Below are 18824 nucleotides of genomic sequence, written 5' to 3' on the forward strand. Positions count from 1 at the left end.
TAAATCACAGTTCTATTCAGTGTAAGTATTTGGAGAGGTATAGCATAATACAGTTTGGGCTTGGGGAGAATTCAGATTAAATACTGACAGTTGATTATAATTAAGAAGGTGAGAATAGTGAAAAAGACATCTTAAAAATGTTGATACTACCACTGGGAAATGCAAAGGCAATAGAAGGAAAATTTGGAACACATTTTCCATTTTCCTAACTAGTTGTTCTGCACGGGTTAATAAAATAGCTGTGTCTCTCATCCCCATCTGGGGTACAGGAGAAAATGATCAAAGGAGCACATTTTAAAAATGGATTTTATTATTTAAATTACTGGTCTTATTTTTTTATTCGTATTGTTTGAATATAATATAGTTCTTTTTTTTCTGATTACCATGCTACGGGTGTTTATTACACAATGTTCGGGAAAAATAGAAAAGTATAAAAGAAGAAAAATTGCTAGTAGTCCCACCACACAGAGAGCAGTACTGTGAAGGTGGTGATACGTTTGTATCCAAAATTTCATCCCCACACCTGCAGCCAATCCGCTAATCACCCCAGGGCTCATTAGCCTAGGGGTGCTGCTGGAGCTGCTGCAGGGAGAACCCCTTCTCTTCCTCTCTCCACATGCTGTCCCCTACCCAGAGAGGACACAGTGCTAAAGCTTGAGGAAGGTAGTGGCCAACTGATCCTGATCTGCTAGGGACTTTCTGTTTTCAGAATTGAAAGTCCCACATCTTGGGAACACCTCAGTCCCAGGCAAACCAGGATTGTGGGTTTACCTCTGTGTCCTCCTCCGTACCCTTAGCAGAAAGGACAAACGCTGATTCAGTCAGTTGCTAGAGAGCTGGTGAGAGGCTGGCACTCAGCGGCCATGGCGCTGTGCTGGGCAAGGTTAATGTGTTGACATCACTGCTCACTCACCGCAGGGCTCTTGCTTCTTGTTGGGTCTGCAAGAAGGCAAAGCAGTGGGTTAGTTAATAAGTTAGCCCTGCTATGCTGGGCCAGCCACCTACTATTCAGGGCAGGGGAGGGAGACAGTTTACTAGAAAACCATGACCTTGAGCATTATAGGGCCCTTGCTGCTATGGAGGAAACTGATTCACCGGTCCCTGTTTCACTCCTGTGTCCACTGCCAGCTGGACACAACCTGGAGGCAAGGGGAGTGGGTGACTTGTAGCCTCCAACACGCCAGTGCCTTGATGGGCAGACCTCTTGACAGCAACAAGAAGAGTAACCATTTTTGATGTGGGTGCTGGCTTGGGCTTTAGCAAAATTTGCCTCATAATTTAGCTCGGCCCTGACACTCTCTGAGTAGGAGTTTCTCTGGGCTCTGACTCCCACCCTTTGCGTTGGCAGCCCTTCCTCTTTCTGATCTTTCCATGCTCCATCCTTGTGTCTCCTTCCCTGTCTGGGAACTTGAGTCAGGGTCGAGTTGGATGCTCTGCCTGACTTTGGTTTGGTCTCTACCCAAATTTCTATGAGTTTTTCTTTTCTACCTCACACTTCCCAGTTTCTGCCCAATCTGCAAGTGTCCACCAAGGCCAACAACACCAGAGAATCTAGCAGAAGCCCCTCTCCGGCAGCCTTACCAGCCAGCCCATTCTCAGAGCAGAGTGAGGAGTTTGCTTGGTTCCCAAGGGAACCATCCGAGGTCCAGAGGGGGAAGCTGTTCAGGGACAGAACAATAGCTTTGCCCACTCTTTCCTTCCACCGGGGATGTTGTGGGTTGAGAGAAGAGTCCCAAAGGGAGGGCAGATGCAGAGCCGGCACATGAGATCAAATAACAGCTGACATTCACTCTGCCTCTCTGCAACACAGAAAGCAGTTTCACATCCACAATCTCTATGCCCACACCAAAGCCCTGGGAGGAACAGCATGTCAGCCCCACGGGGAGGAGGCTGATGCAGGCGAAAGAGCATCAGCTTTGAAGCCACCAGTTCAGGGTTCAAATTCTGGCCCAGCTAGTCATTAACTGAGTAACCCTGAATCAGCTACTAAACCACTCATCTCTAACTTGGGGAAAATGCCTTCCTCATAGGGTTAAGAAGATTAAGTTATATAATGTATTGATGCACCCATCAGGGTGTGTGGCCCATTAAATAATAGCTGTTACTATTATTTTTCAGATAAAGAAACTGTATCTTTAACAGATGAGTCACATGTCCAAGGTCCTGTGGCCAATTGCTAGCTAAGCTGGAGCCCAAACCCTTGTCTACTGACGCCTTATAGTCTTACAAGAAAAAACAAAGCAGAATCCCAGCAACTCAGGAGGCTGAGGCAGGAGAATTACTTTGAGGCTGGGCATTCAAGACCAGCCTGGGCAAAATAGTGAGACCCTGTCTCTAGAAAAAGAAAAAGAAAAAAACAAAAAACAAAATAGCCAGCATGGTGGTGTGCACCTGTAGTCCCACCTACACAAAAGGCTGAGGCAGGAGGATCCTTGAGCCCAGGAGTTTGAGGCTGCAGTGAGCTATGATCATGCCACTGTACTCCAGCCTGAGTGACAGAGCAAGACCTCATCTATCTCTTAAAAAAAAAAAAAAAAAAAACAGGAAGGAGGGAAAGGGGGGAAGAAACAATATGAAATGAAGACATGTGGGTTTTAAACTTCTGAAACTAGTTATCAATACCAAGAGGGTTATCATGCAAGAACAAAGCCATAAATGTGGGTTGGTTTTAACATCCTCTACTGAGCATTCACAGTGTGCCAAGAATTTGACTTTATTGTCACATTTATTCTTCATGGTTGACCTACAAGTTTGGGACTATTGTACCCATCTTACTATCTTGGAAGGAAAGTAAGTGTTTGAACCTGGATTTAAATCAGGTTTCTGTGACATCGATGACTTGTTCTTAGTCACTGTGCATGGCCTCTCCTTGTGAGCACCACTGCCACTAGTCCTTGCAGAGGTTATGATACAGAGCAGGAAAATAACACTGAACTTGGGAGGAAGCAGAAACCTGGCCCTACAGGTGAAGCCAGGAGGCCTGGGGGAGGTGGGAAGAGCAGTTTGGAAGGACTTGAGCCCTGGGAGGACACACTCCTGACCTTCCTCCTCTCTGTTTGTTCTATATACCTTCTTTTCTGCAGTCCCTGATTTAGAAGATTCAGGCCTGGGGAAAGTGCTCAAATATGGCTGCCAAGGCCGGGGCTCTGTGTCCCGGACCCTGGATCTGACCAGGGTGGTTTAAATGGAAGGCCTCACCAGACAGTTCCACAGAGCTATCTGCTCCTTACTTCGGTCAAGCTGCTTGGATGTGCCACTCTCCCTCATTTTTTTCCCAAAGCATTTCCCCATTGAGGAATGACATCAGTGACACTTGGGAATTAGACAGTCAGTTGCCACTTGTTTTGTATATTCATTCACAGAAGAAAGAGGTGAATTCTGGCTCTGCCACCACTTACAAGCCATGACTTTGGAAAATATACCCAACCTCTCTGATTGTTTGAAAAACAGGAATAATCAGGGAAGAGGGGTCCTATGCCAGGGAAGACCACACCAATGTGACCACAATCATTCACCACATCCTGGAACCTGATCCTTGTTCCCAAAGGTGAAGGGAGGCACAGTCATCGGTGAGTGGGTGATGAGCCCTTGGAGACTGTCTCAAGCTGATGAAAGTATCCACCAGAGTGAGACAAATACCAGAATTCTGATTTATTAGTTTGCAATGAAAAGTAGATCTGTCACATGGAGCAGAATGCTTGCATTGGCATGATTAGTGTATTTGCTCCTGTGGACAAGCCACTTGAGAAATCAAATCTCCAAGGGAAGCCTACTTTGTTAAGTACAATGCAGAGAAGGCAGACTTTGGATACTTTGGGGATAAGATCACTACACTAATTTAATAAACATTTTGAGGGCCTAATATGCCTTAATCGTGTCCCCCCAAGCTTCATATGTTGAAGCCCTAGCCTCTAGTACCTCAAAATGTGACCACATCTGGAGTTGGCGCTTTTCAATAGGAAATTAAGTTAAAATGGGGTTGTTTGGGTGGGCCCTAATCCAGTCTGACTGCTGTCCTTACAAAAAGAGGAAATTTGGGCACAGCTGTGCACAGAGGGAAGATCCTGTGCAGACACATGGAAAGGACCGCCATCTGCAAGCCAAGGACAGAGGCCTCAGGAGAGACCAACCCTGCCAACACCTTGATCTTGGACTTCAGCCTTCATCACTGTGAACGATTAAATCTCTGTGGTTTAGGCCCCTCAGTCTGTGGTGTCTGGTTAGGGCAGCGCTAGCAAACCAATAGAGACGGCAGCCTGGTATAGGAGAGTCTGGCTCAAAGCATGGCCCTTCAGCCAGCAGCAGCAGAATCGCCTGGGGATGTTTGTGAAGACAGGGAGGTGGCATCAAGAGCTTCACCGGTCTCAAAGGGTCAGTCCTCAGCGGGGAAGGCCTGGTGCAGTGAAGCCCAGCGACCCCATGGGTTTTTCTCTGTGCTCAACCCCAGCGATTGTGCCTGAATCCTCCAGTGAACTGTGAAAGAGCTGTTCCAGAAAATCCCTTCAGGGCTGTGGGACGTGGCAGCCCTCTCCCCACCCCTCCTGGAGCACATAATGACAGAGACAGAGGCGTCGTCCCAGCTTAGCCGGGCGCCAGTCTGTCAGGCCCAGGGGAGTGCGCAGACATTATAAAAGGCATGGCAGCCCCCTGGAAATGGCAGTGGTTCCAGCTGACAACACAGGTTTTAAGTCACTTTGCTGAAAGCTAATTTACTAAAAGCCGATTCACCAAGTGACCGAGTCACTGAATTATTGAGGAGTTTTTATGAAAATTTAGTGTCATTCTTGTGCCTGCCTCTGCCCTTGGCTCTGTACAAGTTAGGTTATTGTAAGCGGTGCTGACGTGTGTCGGGGAAGAGAGGAATGTTCTTAAACGTGGGCTACTGTAGTCTGTATTTTTATGGGCTTCTGTCCTGCCCAGCTCCTGAATCTGGCCAGTCCCTGCCTCTTGCCCTGCCCTTCGTCTACCATTTTCACTCAAATGGGGTTATTTTCTTTTAAAAGCAGTTTAATATTGTCCATATTTTTATAGGTATATGTCTTGACATTCTGCAACAGTTAGGATTGCTATTAGCTGTGAGCCACAGAAAATCTAACAGGTTAGGTAGGGGCTGTTCTCTCCATGTGCCAGGTGGTCTGGAGGGAGCAGTGCAGAGCTAAGACCCCTTCACACTTCTTGATGCACTGTCATTGGCCTTGGCTTCAGTCCTCATGTGAGGAGATGGCTGCTGTACCTCCAAGCATCACATCTACATTCCAGGCAGGAATCAAGGGGAAGGATGAAGGGCAGTAGCTGTACCACTCCTCTTGTCAGGTAAACCAGAGCTTTTCAAGAGCCTCAGCCAGCAGACTTCTGTCACTGGCTAATACTTGTCACTCCAGCCTCTGCCTCTGTCCACATATCTGTTTTTGCTACTGTATCTGGAGATAAATTGAGGGTGGGTGAACTGTCCTAGGTCTGGTTTAAGGTTTTATTTAAAAGCGATGTTGTTTGGGAAATGGGACTATTTAAGTGGCTGAGATCTATAGGTCAAATTGGGTCACAATAGTCTGTAATTTGGGGTTATTACTGTCACTGTACTCCCACTTCGACCCATGAGTCAATACCGCCTGAGGAAACTCAGCAAGCAGAGGGGAATGAGACATGATGATAACAGGAATTCTAGAGCCACATAAAATGTGATCTGGATCTCAGAAGTACAAATAGTGTGCATTTTCCCTAGAAGAAGGAAAGGAAGTTCCCTCCTGGTGGGGAGGATTAACATGAACAGAGCCTCTAATGCTTATTTTTAAAATTTATATCAATGCAAATTTACCTCTACTTAGTGGCTACCCCTATACATGGATTCTAACCCCAAAGACTCCAGCTGAGCTTCTGGAATGCCAAAGGAAGAAAAGAGCCACTTGAATATTCCTTAACAGGCACAGCCAGGCTCTAAGGAGCAGCGAGTGAGTCAGGAGAGCCATAAGAATGATTCATCACAATCTGATTTTGGTTATTTTATTGAAAATAGGTTGGCTTACAGTTAGTAAGCAGTTTCATTAAATCATCATAAGCATCACAAGACTGGTACAGGCAGAAAACTGAGTAATTCCTAAGGGAGAAAATAGTCTGTACCCAGTGTATTTTAATGCAGTAGCTATCATGTTGGGAATAGAGAGAAGATGGTTTTGAAACCACACAGAACTTCCTTGTAATTAGCTGCAGAGTCCTAATTTTTGATCTGTAAATTGGGAATAATCATACCCACCTATAGAAAGCAATACTGTTATTCATCAATATCTGGTTCTTCTCTGTTTCTGAGCATATGAAGGCCCTGTAGTTCTCTGCTCCCTTGAAGTTGGGCATGTCCATATGACTGCTTTTGGCCAATGAAATGTCAAATCTCATTTCTAAGTGGAAGAATTTAATAGTCAGTGTTGGAGTCTCATCATGCTATTTTCCCTGACCCAGCAAGTGTGGAACTTGTGTTGATTTAGGAGGACTATATGATCAAAGCAGCCTAGAATCCTGGGCCAACACATGGAGTGTTGCTCAGACCCAAAGCCAAATCTGTGAGTAAGAAACAAAATAGTAAGATAAGGATAAACCTCTAAGATTTGGGGAGTTGCTGGTTACTACAGTATATCCTAGCATAAGAGCTAAAACTTTGAAACTCTTAGAAGAAAACTTAGGGGAAAAGCTTCATGACATTGAATTTGGTAATGATTTCTTGGATATGAAACCAAAGGCACTAGCAACAAGAGAAAAACAGACAAATTAGACTTTAAAAAAATTTAAAATTTGTGTATTAAAGGACACTATCAACAGAGTAAAAAGGCAACCACAGAATTAGAGAAAATATTTGCAAATCACATATCTGATAAGGGATTAATATCCAGGATATATAGAGAACTGCTAAAACTCAACAACAAAAAAACAAACAACCTCATTTAAAAATAGGCAAAGGGATTGAATAGACATTTCTCCAAAGAAGATATACAAATGGCCAAAAACACATGAAAAGATACTCAACATCACTAATCATTAGAGAAATGTAAATCGAACCATAAGATACCACTTCATACCCACTGAAAAAGCTATATATAAAAAAACAACAGAAAATAACAAATGTGGACGAGAATGTGGAGAAATTAGAACGCTGTGCACTGCTGGTTGTAATATAAAATAGTGCAGCCATTATGAAAAACGGTATGGTAGTTCCGCACAAAGTTAAAAATAGAATTACCATATGACCCAGCAAATCTACTTCTGGAAATACATCCAAAAGAATTTAAAGCAGGGTCTTAAAGAGATATTTGCATACTCATATTATAGCCACATTATTCACAATAGCTAAAAGGTGAAAGCAACCCAAGCGTCCATGAATGGATAAACAAAATGTGATATAGGCATACAATGGAATTTTCTTCAGCATTAAAAAGGAGGGAAACTTTGGCACATGCTACAACATGGATGAACCTTGAAGACATTACGTTAAGTGAAATAAGTCAGCCTGAAAAGGACAAATACTGTATGATTCCACTAATGTGAAGTACTTAGAGCAGTCAAGTTCATTGAGACAGAAAGTAGAATGGGGGTTTCCAGGGGCTGGGGAGAGGGGAAAATGGGGAATTATTATACAATGGGTACCGAGTTTCAGTCTTGCAATATGGAAAAATTCTGGAGATGGGTGGTGGTGATGGTTGTACAACAATGTGAATATACTTAATGCCACAGAACTGCACATGTAAAAACAGTTAAAATGATAAATTTTGTGTTAGTATATTTTACCAAAATTAAAAATAAATTTAAACAAATTTAAAGGTGAGGTTTGAAAGAAGCTCTGGAAGGAAAAGAGAGAATTTTTACTGGGAGATTCTAACTGTTTGACTTGGTCCTCCAGGGCAGAGTTGCCTTATGACATGAAATTCTCCATGGGTTTTAGCTCTAACTTGAAGGAAATGAGATGTCACAAAGGGACCTGGTGTTAGCTGGTTTTTTATTGGTCTGAAGTGAAGTGACTCAGATAAGGTACTAGAAGAAAGTGGCTCCATTTCCGCAAAGTCAAGGAAAGCTGCTTTGTAACAGTTGGGATTTGAGTCAGCTGCATATAGCAACCCCAAATAACTGAGGCTTTAGAAAGATAGAGGTGCTTTCTTGTAGAAAAACCCAGAGATAGTTGATCTATGAATGGCTTGGTGACTTCACAATCACCAGAGATGTATGCCCCTTCTCTCTTTCTGCCCCACTATTCTGTGTGGTGGCTTCCACAGTCAAGGTTGTCTCATGATCTGAGGTAGCTACTGGAGCTCCAGCCATCACATCCACAGTTCAGGTGGGATGAAGGAGGAAGCGGAAAAGGCACGAGGAATCTTTCAGCTGAGTGAACTCCCTTTAATGAGATCTCCTCTAAGTCCTACGTAGCCAGTGATCCCTGCTTGTGTAGCCTTGGATACCACTAACAGCAAGAGTTTGAGGAACATATACTTTTAGCTCAGCACACTCTGCCCCCACTATAGCTGGGGTTCTACTACCCAGGAGGCAGGAGAAATGGACATTTGCTATTAGGCTAGCAGTTTCTGAGATGATCAATGCCTTCTACTTTGCCTGTTTCTTCACATCACTAGTTTCTGAGTCCCATGCCTGACCATGAGGAGCTGAGTCAAACGTCTGCACTCCAGAGGTTGTTTTCTGCACTGGGAGTGGATTTCCACTAGAAGAAGTGCCAAGTGTGAAAAAAGTGTTTAAAAGATCTGGAATGGCATGAATGAGAGATGCCTGTTGCATTCTCTGGCCACCAAACACAGTGGTTCAAGTAAAAAGCGAGGCTCAAAACACGCACCCCTGGTGCAGTGTGAAACACATTTGATATGTTTCAGGAGTTCTGCATGAATCCCTAGCTTATGCATGAACCTTAAAAAGGCACTGAGGAATTTTCTGACTGGAGGCCGCCCTGCCCACCTCAAGTGAGTCATTCCCCAGCCTCCTGTAAAGGAGCGAGCAGAGGAGCAGGAGAGGGGCCGGGACTGGGTCTTGGATCTGTTCCAAATGAGCAGGGTGATCTGGAAGTCCCTGGAGCTGTTTCCAAAATAAGGTTGTGGGGAGAATCGGGAAGAAAACGTGTGTATTACGTTGTAGTCTTTAACAGCACTCACAGAACATTAGTTGTTTGTTACTTAGAGAATAGTCGTTAATCTGAATACCCATGATCTAGATGACACCAGATACTTTATAAATGTTCCTCTACTTCTGTTCCCAGACATTGCCACCACTGCATATGTCCAAACTCACACGATCCTGTAAGATAAGTATTATCTTCATTTTATGTATCAGGAAAATAAGATTTGGAGTCGTTGAGTAACTTGTTCAAGCTCGCACAGTTTGTAAGCGGCTATGCCCAAGTTTTAATGTCATTCTCTCAGTCTCAGTTCCAAAGCCCATTTTCTTTCCACCAGTACAACGATTCAGAAATCACACAATGCTTCAGAAAAATGAAGTGCTTTTGTCAAATTGCCTTTTACAAACCGGGGAGAACAAAGGCTCTAACAAAGGGAGACCCAAGTCTGTAGACGAACGACTGCTGCCTTAAGAGGCCTATGTGGGAACTCCTGCGGCAGACGGGGGGAGGAGGTGGCAGAGTCCTGTCTCATCCAGCTCAGAAGGCCGAGGACAGAATGGATCCTTCCCTTTTTGCTGAGATAATTACCACCTGAGAGACTGAAGAGCAAATGGAAACATCTTGTTCCAGAGACGAAAGTGTCTGTGAGCCTCACCCCTTTCATACACCATAATGGTCCCACCAACTTTCAATGCTCTACTGAAATGATCTTCAAATTGGGCTGAATTACACTGTCTAGGAGTAGTGTGGTAGTAGACTAATGCCTCCGTCTGCCAAAGGGAAAAAAAGGCAAAAAAAAAACAAAAAAAACCCCCATGTTCTAATCCCCAGAACCAGTGAATATGTTATATTACATGATAAAAGCGTCTTTGCAGATGTGATTAAGGACATTAAGATGGGAAAACTATTTTGGATTATTTAGATGGGTCCAATGTGGTCACATGGGACCTTAAGAGCAAGAATTTTTCCAGGCATAATCGGAGTGGGGTGTGACTATGGAAGGAAGCACAGAGAGATGCAATGCTGCCATCTTTGCAAATGAAGAGAGGGGGCCAGGAGCCAAGGAGTGTGGGAGGCCTCCAGAAGCAAAAAGGCAGGGAAACAGATTCTCCCCCAGCACTTCCAGAGGGGAGGCAGCCCTGTGAACACCTTGATTTTAGCTCGTGAGACCCGGGTTGGACTTCTGACTTACAGAACTGTAAGGTAATAAATCTGTGTTGCCTTAATCAGCTGAGTTTGTTGTCATCTGTTACAGCAGCAATAGAAAACTAAGACACTCAGGAGAATTACTTGTTGAAAAATTTCTTAGTCTGTGTGCCAGAACATATTTAAAACATAGGTCCGACCCTCCTTCCTCACTCCCTATATCCAATTAGACTCCACAGCCTGATGCTTCTGCTCATAGAAATGGTACCTGTGACATTAGCTACTGCCATTTGAGCACTGGCTTCATGCCTGGCACTTGCTAGACAATTTACATGCCTTTTCTCCAATCTTCACAACTTTGGCCAAGCACATGATACGTCCTTTTTATCAGATGAAGAAACTGAGACTCTGATAGAAATGTGGAGCCAGGATCCAAACTCCCCTGTCCTCTCTGGCAGGCACCTCTGGGGAGGATGTCACTAGTGTTCTAGAATCTGGCCTTTCCTCTCCATCCCACAGCCATGACCCTGGCATAGGTTCTTATGTCCTTCCAGGGCTATGTCCTCTGATTCCTAACATGTCCCGCACCTCAGACCTCATCCCCGACAATCCACCATGCACTGCAGGCAGAGCAACTTCTGTAATACACAGACCTGTTCTTGCCACCTCCCCGGGGTTCCCACTTTATGTTGCATAAAATCCAACCTTCTAGCATGGCATTCAAAGCCCTTCACAATCTGGCTCTGAGTTTAAGCCACTCCTTCAAACTCTCTACGCTACAGACCCATTAACACATTAGCTTTACACTGGGATATACCATGGACTTTTCATCACCATATATATGGACCTCCTTATATGACAGACGAGGAAACTGTGGATCAGAGATGTGCAGGTAGCTGCTCTGTGTCACACAGCTGGTACGAAACAGTCAGCACTAGATCCCAAACTCCTCATTAGACCATCCTGGAGCCTTAAACGTATAATCTCTGATCTCTCCCCTTCCCTCCTCTGCTGCCATTACTGAGTGAAAACAACTGCCTTCTCCTGTGGAGAGGACTACAGTACCTCCAATCTGTTCTCCATATAGAGTGGAAATCTAAGCATACCTCTCCACTGCTTAAAATTCTTCAGTAGCTATTCATTGCCCTTAATGAAGACCCAAACCCTTAAGGATATGGTCCCTACATGACTTTCCATTTCCATCTCAGGACCCTCTACCTCTCATCATGATTTCCGCTCTCTTTCAGATTCCTCTATGTGCCTTACTCCCTCTCACCTCAGGGCCTTTGCACGTGCTCTCTTCTGTCTAGGCTCTTCCTCCTCTCCATCTTGCTTCTTCATCCTTCATCTCCCTTCAGCCATCACTTCCCCAGGACATCTCCCTCAATGCCGGGCTGTGTGTAGGCCCTCTGTGAGATGCTCTCTCTGCCCCTGTTCAACACATCAGTCTGTAGCGATCTGTGCATGTGACTGTTTGATTTATGTCTTCTCTCCATCGAACTCTATGCTCCCTGGGTTCGAGCAGGGACTTTATCTGTGTGCTTTTGTATACCCAGTGCTGATCACAGCACCTGGAGTGAGGATGGAGCTCAGTAATTATCTGTTGAATAAATAAACACCAAATGGCCCCAGCTGTGAAGTGGATCTTGTAATTTCCATTTATGTATCTTAAAAGGAAAAGAGCAAGAAAGGCACCAAATGTTTCAACCACTGGCGACACAGAATTGGATAGTTTGTCCTGTTGTTGTTGTTGTTGTTGTTGTTGTTGCTGGTATTAATTTTGTCTTGCGTAGTTTGGGGGAAAAGATTCAAATGTTGTAAAATACATAAACAAAACCACTCTGAAACAGATTTAAGCTGTAAGAAAAACTCTAAGCTGTCAAATGAATAAATTTAAATTAATCTTATTTAAGAACACATGTAGGGACTCATGACAACTTCTTGGGAAATTTTTTTTTTAACTATAATATCTTTAGGACTAGGGATGCATATTTAGGCATAGAACATTATTTTATTTTATTTTTTATATGCAGGACAGGCATATGCAACATCCTATGTATAGAATACCAGACATAGCTGATTCTAAAATTATCCCTGCTTACCACTTATTCTCACACATTTCTTATGATGCCATCTGATTTGAAAGTGTTTCAAATACTTTTGCTAAAAGCTTTGTAGCATGTGGATGTCTATTGACATCAAAGGAAAGTTAATGAGTTCTATTTAAGAAGGATTTTCAATTTTTAACTTGTTTTTATTATGAATTTGAAAAATGTGCATTGTTTTGTCAAGAATTTACCTATGATCTTCCCATCCAGAATCCAGCAGAAAGTATAATACCTTTCCTCCAAATTTATCCAAAAATAATAGTGTTATTTTCCTTTTTGACAACACCAGAGGTATATGTTGTGCTTTTTCCTAAAACTAAACCATGAGACACATTCCTTATTAGACACCTTTCTTGGAAGACTCATAATTTGAAGATAAAACAATATCTTAGGGATCTACTAGAATGCAAACTCCATGCTATTTAATAGTGGGGGCCATGTTTGTATCCCCACTGCCCAACACATAGGAGACACTCAATAAATATTTTTAAAAGAACATATGTAAATTTATGTTTATTTATTAAGCTTCTCACATTAAAATAATACATATATATTTTAGAAGTTTTAGGAGAACTACACAACAAGAAGAAAAAGAAAAGATACTGCTGCATAAAGATAATTGCTAAATCACTGTTAAAATTTTGACATATTCCTCCAGATATTTTTCTATGCATATACACATATTTTCTTTTTACAGCATGCTGTACTATATAGTTTTCTAACCCATATATATTTTTCACTTGCAATGTACTCAATGTATGTATTCCATGCCATTATGTATTTTCAACTACATCATTAATGATGGCTGTGCATTATTTCACAGCAAGAATGAACTATAGTTTGTATAATCACTCCCACTAAGAATCATTGCCAATGCAGGAAATGCTCTATTTTTCAGCATTTCAGGAAAATAGGGCATGTGGGTTTCTAGGGAGTGAGCATCGAGGGCTAGAATTCAGTGAACAATGCTTAAGTCTAAAACCACACAGAACATTCTTCAGTCTTTCTCTGATGGATCATGAACATTCTAAAATGACTTTCTATGTAGAAGTAAACATCCTCTCCTTTAGAAGAGTTACAACTGTGCAAAGCTACCAAAAAACAAAACAAAACAGTAGCCCTGGTGCTTCTGGTGTCAAGAAGGGAGCACCAGCTCAGCTTCTCAGCACCACCAGATGGGTCCTAATGACAGAAAGAAGAAATGGCTGCCATATTGACTTGTGTATGAGGCCAAAATTCTGCATGGGAATTGAGGCCAACCATTTCAATTCTTTTGTTTCCTTATATCTGAGGAAAACCTGCCCCTCACTTCAACTCCCTGCCTTAAGAAGGGAAGCAGATCTAGACTGTGTTATGAAGATCAGAGGTTTACTTTCAAGAAAAACTGACCCCACATGACAAGTGCATAGGATATTATTTCCAAGACTGGTTTTGAAATTAATCTGTGCTTGAGATTCATGATGAAGCCTGCCACATATGGTGGTCAGGCTAAGTGCTGAACAGTGCTAGGGACGACCACTCATATCATGGTCTATGAGAATACCTGTGTATCTGGCAAAAGAGAATTCCTACGGGTAGCATGGAGCTCCTGCTAACCCATACACACACATACACGCAATTATATTTCATATATCTTACAACATATTGTAAAATTCCCACTTGGAAATTGCCACAGTGCATAAGTCAAAATGGATTTCTACAGGACTCATTGCTACTACTGAATATGTTCTACAAGTGTTGACTTTAGTGGAAAATCACTAATATCTTTTCTCAAGATAGGAATTTCAACAATGAAGTATTTTAGCTGATTTATATGAAGTTTTCTCCAAATGGATTTCACAGCCTGAATAAATAAATATATTCTATAAACTGTAAGGATTAAACAGGGTTAAGATATATAGAACAGGTTGAATACCTAGTAATCTGCTATAATGTTTTGAGCCTATTTGCTGTAAAATTTTATTTAAAATAAAGTACTTCTAATAAAATCTCAGACCCAGAATGAAACTTCTCAGAATACAATTACATAAAGAAAACATTCATCTAAGTCAATTTGAGGTCACCGTAGATTACCCTGAATTAAGACAGTCATCATTTTATACTGCTCATGGCAAAACCATGACTTGAGGCTCATAACTTTGAAAGATGGAGGCAGGGGTTGGTGTAGGGAGGGAACGTTTCTTTTCTAGCTCCTCCAGGAAGAGCCAGTCTGTCCTCAGACATAGGGACTGGTTCCTGGGCGCTTTGATTCTGTTGCCTTAGCACTCAGCACGGTGCCTCGCACAGTACGTGTTCTTAGATGTTTGTCGATGAGGAAGAGGAGACCATTAGTGCAGAGGGAGGGCCTGGGTCCCCACAGTCCTCTATGAGCCTACCACGATCCTTCGGCTGATGGCTCCCGGCAAGGTGTAGATGAAAAGGACCAGGAAGATGATGAGAATGATCAGAATGAAAGCAATGATGATGTACTTCTTATAATTCCTCCAGATGAGGTGGTACAGGCACTTGAAGGGGCTCACAAACCAGGAGAAGGAGGTGTCTGGGCGGCTGAGGGAGAAGTGAGAAAAAAATGAGGAAAGGGGGTCATAATGTCAACACTCAGGAGTCTCAAGACCTCAGGAAGTTCTTCTGACTCCCACTTTCTGGGGACCCACAGGGAGAGGCCAGAGAATGGGAGAAGACCATGTTGCCTGAAATAGGAACAATCTAACGTTTGGATGATAATGGTTCCTGCTTCATTGTAAAGGTTAGTCTGCAGTAGAGCAAGAGTCTAGTTAGAACCCAGCTCGAGGCCCTACCACCCTCCACCTGTCCAACCATGACCAGCTCAAACTCCACCTTTTCCATGAGGCCTGCCCTGACTGCTTCAGTCCACAACGGGTCCCCTCGCTCCGAGTTCCTATCTCACTTATCACTTGACTTGCCCCTTTTTTGAAACTAACATATTTGTCTTCTATACTCTGATAACTATTTTATGAGTCTGTGTGTTATTATTCCTCCCTAAATAGATGGACAGTTCCTGGAAGGCCTAGCCTATGTCATCAGTCTTCTGTGTTCTCCAAAGGGTTCTTTTAGTAGACACTTTTAATGAATAACCAAGCACCCACGATGTTCCTAACACTATGAGAGATAAAATGCAGGTACAGAGACAAGAGCCTTCATCTTGAGACACTTGGGGTCTGAGAAGGGACAGCACAAATACAATTTCAAAGTGTTTTGTGTACATATTTGACATGTATATCTATTCACTTTTTAATTGATAAATCACCAAGGATCACATTGAATAGAGTAACTCTTTTGTCTAGTAATTCTACTTCTGGGACTTTATTTTTAAAGTAAGAGTTATAAAGAGAAAACATTTTCATCATATTATAATAACAAAAAAGATGTAGAAATAAATTAAATATCCAATTACAGGGTGGGAATCAAGTCAATTATGGGCATCAAGTCTATGGAATATTCCAAACATTAAAAATCCTAATTATGACAACTATGGCAACAAAGCAAAACTTGTCAGTAAAGGCTAAAGAAAACATTAAGATAATTTTGTATGCATGATTAGGGAATAGGTAGAAAAAACTTTTGACATTCATATTCATATAAAACATGAGTAGAAAAATACATGAAATGATTCTGGAAGTGTTTATGTGGTGGTATTACAGACACCTAATTTGCCTCTCCATTTGCCGAGTGCTCTGTAATGTTTTTAGAGTGTTTTCCAGTTGTAGAAACAAAACGCTACATAGCTTGGAAGGCACCACTTGCCTGTCTCCTGGCTTTTTAGTTCTCCCAGGGGGCTGCTCTAAGGAAATGCCCAAGTTCTCTGACAACACTAGGGACTGCAAAGGCCTTTTCCCATTTCTGATGTTCCCACCCACAACCCCACTCACTTGGGCTTGGCCAGGGGCTCCGGCTCCTTTCGGGCTTTTCCAACAGGGTTTTTCTCAGCTTCTTCTGCCGTAACCAGGTGGAACTCAGCTTCAACTTTGCCCTGCATGAAGATGTGAAAGCTTTAGCTTCTAGAGCCAAAGACCCGTTGGGCAATGACAACCTTCTAGAAGGTGTGCTATCATGTTGGAGAATGCGAGAAAGTATTTTGACTATTCTGCTGCTTTATTTTGAGAAATATTGTTCCCTTTTTGGTCCTGGGAGAAGCCATTTTTATGATGAAAAATAAAAGCCTTGGAATGGTGTTACTATTGAGTTTTGTGGAAGGAGACGGTCCCACACATAAACACAGGCACATATATACTCAGTCACATCTACTACTCCTCTTGTAATAGTTAATATCTGAAAAAATAATATTAGTTATAGAAACAATAGTAATTAGAAAGGAGACTAATTATTTGAGTGGCAGACCCTTTCTAATCTGCTACAGTCTTTCTTCTCTGTCATTTCTCAAGAGGAAATTGGTGGGTATGGCCCTACATTTGCTGCATGGCTTTTCTGTCATTCTTCATGCTTTTAGTTGTCCTATTAATTGTTTTAGAATTATCCTTTCATTTTAGCACCTCCTGCCTCCTTCCCCCTGCTTCCTTAATAAGACACAGTCTATCTGATTTAAAAATAGTGAGAAATATTCTCCTGCAGAGCACTGTGCCAAAGTTATTGGCAGTGATGTACATCTTGCATTATCAAAGGATGAGATAGGACCCCTGTGAAAGTTAAGAGCCATTCTCTCTTGCCCACTCACTCATTCACTACTTTGGGGGATTCTCTGTCTGCCAGCCACTGTTCCAGGTGCCCCATGGGGACTTAACAATGATCAAGAAAAATAGAATCCCTGATCTCCTGGAACTACCGCTCTTGGTGGAGGAGACTCTCTCTCCTTTTGCCTCTTTTGGTTTTGTACATTGAAATTCAAGGGAATGGGAGGGAAGCAGAAATGGTGGGAGACTGGAGCATCTTCAAAGTATTTTAGCACAGAGGATTGCTGTTAAAGCTTCTCTCTCTGAATCATGAGTGGATTGATCATTACGTGACTTCTGAGGTTGATCTATTATTACCCCAGTAAAAAGGTCTAAGATTCTGCTGAGCCAGAATCTTATCCATTCACCCTAAAAAAGCCAGGACTTTTAAACAAGCAGGATTGGTTGCTGGCAGCCACGACAATGTAATTGAGGGAGAAATTAGAAAGAAGTAGAATATTTGGAGTGAGGTTGAGGGACAGGAGAAGAGAGGGAGTGGCATGGCTGTCTGAATTAGTTAAGAAATGCAGTGGGCTTTTTTTTTTTTACAGGTGAAGTCATGAGTTCAAATCTAGGTGATCTCCTTCATTCTTTGAACTAGAACCCTGGCCCAACTCAGAACAGCATTAAATGTTCTATGATTCAGAAATCTTCCTTTAAAATGTGTATACATGTAGTCTCTCTTTCCTGTTGAGAAATATTGGCCTGGTAGGCAATGACTTGAATGTATAAGCACTCAGTAAATATTTAAAAAGCATGGGAAAGAAAGAATATAAAGCTTGTGTTGATTGTAATCACTCCTCTACACACCTATTAACAGTAGCATAATAATAGTATAAGTCTAACTGTAACTGCAATGCTTTACTCATTGCTCACTTTGTCCCTGGTTCATTCATCCTGTCTATCTGTCTACCTATCTATCTACCTATCTATCTATCCAAGAAACACACAAGGTAAGTCTTATTTTTATAGATTAAAAAATGAAGGCTTAAGGGTCAAATAAGTTTTTATGGTCACATAGGCAATAAGCCAACCAACTGGAATTTGAACCCAGGTCTGTATGATACCAAAGCTTGTGCTCTTTCCATTATAGCAGGCTGCCTCCTAACTTATCCATCCATTTGCCAGATAATCGGACTAGATTTACAAGGCCCTTCCCAACCCTAACATGAGATGATTCCATGATTGTCTTCATTATCACCACCAAAGGCACTATTCTTCTTGGGTCACAGTTTCCTCCTCTGTCAAGTGTCCAGATGCTCTCTAGAGCTATGTGGCTCTAACTTCTAGGATTTATGAAAGGAAGAGTTAAAGCCCAAGAAGCCCCTGCAAGACTTGATGGCTGGAAGAAACCCAAGAAACTCCCCCAAAAGTCATGGTAGATGGGTTTCCAAAATGCAAAAAGGACTTATTTCCAGAGGTCTTTCCCAGGTGACATAAGCTCCACTGAGCAGCATATTAGAACCTAGAGCTTCATCCCATTCCTCTAATTTGAAGGACAGTCAGGTTAAGAGGAGCTAACCAATTGTGAGGTCCCAGAATGCTTGGAAAAGAGGATAGAAATCAACAGAGGACAAGTTAGAACAAGAGTAAAAGGACCACAGCTGCCCCTTTGTTTTCTACTGCTAATGACAATAAGGTTAGCCATAGTACTTTATAACCTGCACAGTGCTGCATGTGTGCATTATTCCATTTCAACCTTCTGACAACCTGGCAAAGTAGATAGCACTTTTGTTCCCTCATTTTACAGCTACAGAAACCAAGGCTTGTTGATGTTTGCTA

General features: G+C 42.4%; 1 protein-coding gene across 1 annotated transcript in view; it reads right to left on the reverse strand.

Moving 5' to 3' along the window:
* Nucleotides 1-14717: 14717 nt before the first annotated feature.
* FER1L6 (fer-1 like family member 6) overlaps nucleotides 14718-18824 on the reverse strand; it is a 123008-nt gene continuing 118901 nt past the window's right edge. The window contains exons 40-41 of the mRNA XM_045560521.1: nucleotides 16245-16345; nucleotides 14718-14901 (exon numbers count right to left, since the gene is read on the reverse strand). Coding sequence (XP_045416477.1) covers nucleotides 14718-14901; nucleotides 16245-16345 — 285 coding nt within the window. The remainder of the gene's footprint in view (nucleotides 14902-16244; nucleotides 16346-18824) is intronic.

This window comes from Lemur catta, chromosome 9, assembly GCF_020740605.2.
Source record: "Lemur catta isolate mLemCat1 chromosome 9, mLemCat1.pri, whole genome shotgun sequence".
In the NCBI taxonomy this organism is placed as follows: Eukaryota; Metazoa; Chordata; class Mammalia; order Primates; family Lemuridae; genus Lemur; species Lemur catta.